Source organism: Notothenia rossii, assembly GCF_949606895.1.
Source record: "Notothenia rossii genome assembly, chromosome: 11".
NCBI classification, from domain to species: Eukaryota; Metazoa; Chordata; class Actinopteri; order Perciformes; family Nototheniidae; genus Notothenia; species Notothenia rossii.
In genome coordinates, this window is record NC_136910.1 from 35,328,194 (window position 1) to 35,334,568 (window position 6,375).

The window sequence follows — 6,375 nt, forward strand, 5'->3', positions numbered from 1 at the left end:
CTTAATGTCTTTCACACAATGTAAAGCACTTTTGAATGTGTTATATTTGATGAAAACATTTAAATATTAAGAGTACACACAAAATAGTGGGAAAGTAGAAGGTCAATAATATAAATATATAGAATAGAAAATATCAAGAAGATACTGTAAGTGATCTCTACAATAAAACAGTTTAGTGCCTGATAGGAGGATGTGCAAAACAGGCAAACTAATAAGGCTTTATTTAAACATTAAAGACTACTTTAGGCTAAGGTCTTCTTTTAAATAAGAAAAAAGCTTTGAGGGTATCTATCTACAGATAAATATTAAGCCTGACAAAGTACTTAACGTCTAATATATTGCATGGTTTGTTTTGGAACTTGACAATCAACTTTCATGCAATGTTAACTATGTTGAAGCCCTTATTTTAACTGATATTATACATATTAATTATACTCTTATAAGATGTATGTAGATAGAATAAGAAATGTGCAGAATATGTTTAATGCTGGAGGTATACACACATATCGATAGATGTCTTGTAATGCACTGTTGAGGAACCTGTGACCCAAGTTTTTCATTCATTGCATAACTACACCGTAGTTGTGTATATGATATGTCAATAAACCTTAGAAAATCTTGAAATCTTGAAAGGGATGTGCAAAATAGCAATTATATACAGTTTTTAATTAACTATTTGTAGAGAATAACGACTAATGAATATACTTTATAGGGATCTGCAGATAAATATTTAGTCTTCTCAAGCGCCAACTATCAAATATCTCTCCTGATTGTTGGCACTTGACAATCACCTTCCCTGAATTTTACTCAGGTGTAACTAAAGTCTGCTTTAAGGGTTGTTTATATTTCACATCATTAATCAGAATCTGTAAAGTAACTAAAATAAATGTAGTGGAGTAAAAATACCAGGTTAACCTTAAAGAAAGACCTCAGGATTATAAAAGACCCCCATCACCCCAGCCACAAACTGTTCTGTCTGCTGCCGTCTGGCACAACAGCCGCATTCTAGGAGGGGATGTGGCTGTTGTGGAGGACTACAGGTACCTGGGAGTGCACTTAGACAATGGGCTGAACTGGAGGATGAACACTGACGCTGTGTACAAGAAGGGGATGAACAGACTCTATTTTCTGAGGAAGCTGAGATCCTTCCACGTGTGCAGCGAGATGCTGGAGATCTTCTACCAGTCTTTTGTGGCCAGTGCACTCTTCTTTGCTTTATCTGCTGGTCAATAAACTGATCAGGAAAGCTGGGTCTGTCATCGGCATCAAGCTGGACCCCTTTGTAGCTGTGGTGGAGAGGAGGACACTGAACAGGCTGTTGTCCATGATGGATAACCCCACCCATCCTCTCCACCTGCAGCTGGACAGTCAACGGAGCTTCTTCTCTAAAAGACTGCTGCAGCTCCGCTGTCACAAGGACCGATACAGGAAAACATTCCTGCCCACTGCAATAACACTGTACAATAAATAACCTCTGGCTGGAAGAAAACTCTCTGCTACATAGTATCTCTTGGAATAAAAACTCGCTGTACATTTTACACATATATAATCTGTTCAATATTCCATATGTCATGTATTTTTGAATATATATATATTTGCATATATAATATCTACGTGTATATTTTCATTTCAACACGTATATTTTCTATTTTCTTTTCTTTCTATTCTTGTTTATTTGTAGTTTTGTTTTATTGTAAAATGCCTTGTCTTTTATGCTGCTGCAACAAAAACAATTTCCCAAATTGGGATCAATAAAGTACCATCTTATCTTATCTTACAAAAACTCAAAAACCGGACTAAAACCACCAGACTCAGGGACAGTTTCATCCCACAGGCCATAAGACTATTAAACACCTGAACTTTGAGACGTTCGATTCCTGTTTTGAATAGTGTGCCATCGATGGGTTTCATTTAGGGTGACCACCTGCTAAGAAGCCCAAGGGGGGACAAGGGGTATGTTTCTGAGGGACAATGTGGGACACTGCCCGGCGCGGAAGTGGTTTACCTATTTCTAGCACATACCATCTTACATAGTACATTAATAGTGCCCTATTCCACTAGACATGTGTAATATCTGATGTATGTCCATCAATAGGCCACCAATGTGTATTTCTTTCTAAATAAAGATTCATAACATTTTGAACAATGAATTGGCAAATGCTATTTAACTTAAGCAATTTATTCACTTCAAGCAACATTCATGAGAAGGTTCCAAATGTTTTTTCAGTATAGACACAGGAGTGCGAACCCATCAACATCACAAGGTGACAACAATGCAAAAAGTTGCCAACATAAAATCCTATGCAGAACAATGACATTTTCACCTAAAAGGCAACTGTAACCTAAAAATGGTAAATTTGCAACCCTGTAAACAGTCCACCAATGTTCAAAATCAATCAAACTACATCTTAGAGAAATGGGATATTAACTAGTTTTCTTCAGGTTTCTTCTTGAACTTGTATTTCTTGTTGGAGCGTACAGCATTGAGGAGAGCCTTCTCTTTCACTACATAAGAGTAGAAGTCCTTGCAACTGAATGTGAAGTTGCTCTTCACCTGGATTTCTGACTTGATGAGGTTTACCGAACATCTGTTCCTTGTGTCTGTCCAGCATCCTGTCATCAGTGAAAAGACCCTCTCCACTGAAGCATTGGTGATTGGTACACTCAAGAGGAAAGAAGCTAATGCTGTCATGTTTGGTGTGTGTGTGTGCTTGAGTAAGGTGGCCCACTTCTCAACGACTGAAGCTTCTGACTGCACAATGGCCTGTTGGTGTGGCAGAACAACACAATACTCATCATATAGTGCATCCATGTCCAATTGCTTGCTTAGCTGCAGGACTTCTACAGCTTCAAAGAGATGGGTGAAGTTGAATGGGCTCTTCTGTAGTGCCAGGCTAGCCACTTTCTTCTGGTAGTTGGAGTCTGAGAAGTCATAGCGCTGCTCCAGGTAAGTGAGAGAGGACTGGTAGAAGTTGCACATATCCTCTCTGAGCACAGCTGCCTGCCTGTCTGGAAACTCCTGGAAGAGTACACCCGTCTGGGCCCCAAAGAAACCATCACTCTGTCGTTGCTATAGCTTGGTTTTTAGGGTGAACATCATATCGTAGAGCTCACAGACAGTCCCATCTTCTCGCTCCAGCACCAGCACAGTGTCGTGGAAAATCTTCAGCGCATTGCTGAGGAAGGACAGGTAAACCTAAAAGAAGTAAGATGAGTCAATGATCACTCTTTGCATTATCATAATTTCTCTTATCCCTGTTGAATGCAATTCAAAATAATTACCTGTAATTCAAGGGGGTTGCCCTCACCATCCTGGTCATCCCTGAACAGCCGCCATAGTGACTTTGGGCACTGTTCCTCTCCCAATGAGAGAAAATAGGCCTTGATAGGAGCCCAGCAGTCATGAAGCCTCTTCACTGCAGGCCACAGGCTCAGCCATCTTGTGGGCACATGTCTAAGCAGGGACTGGTACTCTATCTCCACAAAGGTGTGAACTGACTTAAGTTCCTCAACGCGTTTGGCAGATGAGGAGAAGTGGCTAAAGGTCTTGTTGACAACATTTTCTATGTCGATATTTAGCCGATCTCCTGCGTGTTTTGCACTGTTGTGAACGATGTGGGCCACACAGTTTGCCTTCAAAATAGAACTGTTGTTCTCTTTCAGTTTCTGGAAGACAGAGTTGTATCTCCCATAATTCATACTAGCATTGTCAGCACTATACGCAGATATCATGTCTAGTCCCAGTCCGTTTTCCTCCAGCTTGGTGACTATCTGGTTGTGGATCGCGTAAGATGTTTCATCACTGTCATCATAGAAATCAATGACCTTCGTCTGTACTCCCAAGTCTGGCGTCCAGTAACGCACTGACAGTGGGAAGAGCTTGGTGGTCCCATGATTGGAGGCATCTGAAGCCACTGAGAAGAATGGCGTGTGGGCTGTGGAGACACACACAGATGGGGTGAACTTGAGAGAGATTCTCTAAAAACAGATTATTACAAAAATACAAGACACTACTTTACTGTTTTGATCATTATTGATTTTATATAAATATAATCTATACAATTATTTAGGCCTACATCTTTTCAAAAATCATAGTTGCTTTTTTTTGTGAAATCATATAAGGTACACAGAGCCTGGTTTCACAAAGGCACGGAAGAGCCTTTAGCCTTTATGTTTGCGTTGGCTACTGATGCTATTTAATTTCATTGAAGTGAAGGAAACGTTGACTTTTAACATAGTAGAAGAATATCAATATGATTAGACATCAGTTAGCTAACGTCAGATAAATAGCTAACACAATATTACATCCATGAACATAACTTTAAATGTACCTTTAGTTGTTGCCTCTCGTTGCTCATGTAGTGGTCTTTTGAGGACTTTGAAACAATCTTCGACAGAGGCAGGGGCAAGCACATCAGTGACAATAGCTTCTGCCTTCGTCCGACCACAGGCCATCCTCTTGGCAATGTCCGAGTCCGGATAAATCGTTGGGGCTAGCTTTATGCCACAATCTCCTGCTCGATATGATGTAGCGTGTTGGACAGTGTGATACACACTCGTCACCTCTGCAGCAGTGACTTTGTCAGCTAGACAGTCGTTTTTGGGTCGGAGGAAAGCATCCATAGATTTCGATGTCTCTTTTTGTTGGACATTTTTCTTGTGTGTGTCAGTCAGTCTGTGTCGTTTGACATCGTATTCGCCTCCATGTCCGATTGAGAAGGACGTTTTGCAAATGTCACAGAAAACCCTCTCACTATCCCCCTCAACAGCCTTCAGCCACACATATTCCCTCTCCCACTCTTTCCTGTACCCACACCTTCTCTTTTTACTTACTGGTGCTTCAGACGCCATTTTCTATAGACAAGTTCACGCGACAAAACCACGGGTAGCGCGGCATAACCCTACACAAATGCACTTCATTTCCGCCGGAAGTCTTTTGCACAGCGTCTGTCGCCGCGCGTGCGGCCGTTTGCTGTCATGACGACGACGCAAAATTTGACAACCTAGTCAGCAGTTATACTGGGGGGTGGGTGTGGCAACTGTAGCGTGCTGAACTAGTCTCAAGTAATGCTAGTTTGGCTGCCAAGAGCTCAAGAAGCTAGAGCGAGCAATTCTTTTTTGAGCAAGCATTGATTATGCGTGACATGGTCTCAATTTGCGGGACGCATGAATTGGGGTTCAAACGCTGTGCGTGCACGCGCTACGCGGGACGGGTGGTCACCCTAGTTTCATTCCATTTCAAAATGCTGTTTGACTCTCGGAGTAAACTTCGAGCACTGCCACTCCAACATCCAATCACAGAGCTTGAGGAAAAATCACGGGGTTTTTCAAGCAAAGCACATGGTGTAGTCCCAAACGATAGCTGAGGATTCTGGGTAGTGTAGTGTCTTCGGCCATCCTAAACTGAACAAATATGTTTCTCCGAATCGAAGGGGGAAATTACAAAACCATTGTACACAATTTAAACCAATCAATGTTGTGTAATCAACAAGGATAATCTGGTGTTTTTGAGTTGAGTAGTGCAGATATCACTGTAAAATCAATAGACAGTAAAGAGAATACTTACTTCCGGGTGTGAAATCCTGCGTTATCCGGTTATGGCTAGAAAAGATCAGTCTTGTGTAAATATGACGTCACGTTCTCGTTGTAACTCTCGTTGGAGCGGCTCGGAAACACTACAGCAGTAACATGATGCAACATACACATTAATGCTGCAGGATAATAGTAAAACACTGAAAGGGAACATTGTATTGCTCCAGGAGCTATCTTGGGACTTTTACTGTGACAACGTTGACTTGCCTGTGAATAAAAAATAAACCATAGTGTTGGTGATTTACAGCGTTGTCATTCTTCTTTGAACACCAACAAGACCGCTAACACCCTATTTCAACAATCACACTTCCTGTAATTAGCATAATTAATGGATAGTTTAGCTTCTCACCATTATTTGCTGTGGCCCACTGATCACTGTTAACGATCGTAACTGAAAGGCTGCCTGCGTAAAACGTAAAACGTAAACATTCAGCCATGTGACTTGCAAACTCTACACTACAAAATCCCTGGCGGTGCCCCTGCCTGTGACACAGCTTCACACAGCTAGTGTGACAGCCGTTGTGCAGACAGAGGTTGCCCGATCAAGCGCTCTCTATAGTGCACAAACAGGCGCTGAGAACGGCGCCAGGCAGCCGTGCGCGCCACATAGCAGGACAGCGCGCACACCGGACAGAGGAGATGAGATGTGGCTTCTTCCTCCGACCTTTGAGGAGGGGGAAAGAAGCCATCCAGGTTGATCACTCTTGACCTAAAAGAGTTTGTGATGACCTTAGGCATGACGCCGGGTTAGGGCGTAAAACAGCGGAACTGCCATCTCCTTGG

At 42.1% G+C, this 6,375-nt stretch overlaps 1 protein-coding gene across 1 annotated transcript; it reads right to left on the minus strand.

Annotated features, from left to right (window-relative positions):
• Positions 1-1,920: 1,920 nt before the first annotated feature.
• Positions 1,921-5,218, minus strand: LOC307025549 (uncharacterized protein). Its single transcript, XM_079660275.1, has 3 exons — positions 4,332-5,218; positions 3,283-3,935; positions 1,921-3,196 (listed from the first exon to the last, which is right to left on the minus strand). The coding sequence occupies exons 1-3, from the start codon at positions 4,849-4,851 to the stop codon at positions 3,071-3,073; spliced, it is 1,299 nt and encodes a 432-aa protein (XP_079516401.1). The 5' UTR covers positions 4,852-5,218; the 3' UTR covers positions 1,921-3,070.
• Between the last annotated feature and the right edge of the window lie 1,157 nt (positions 5,219-6,375).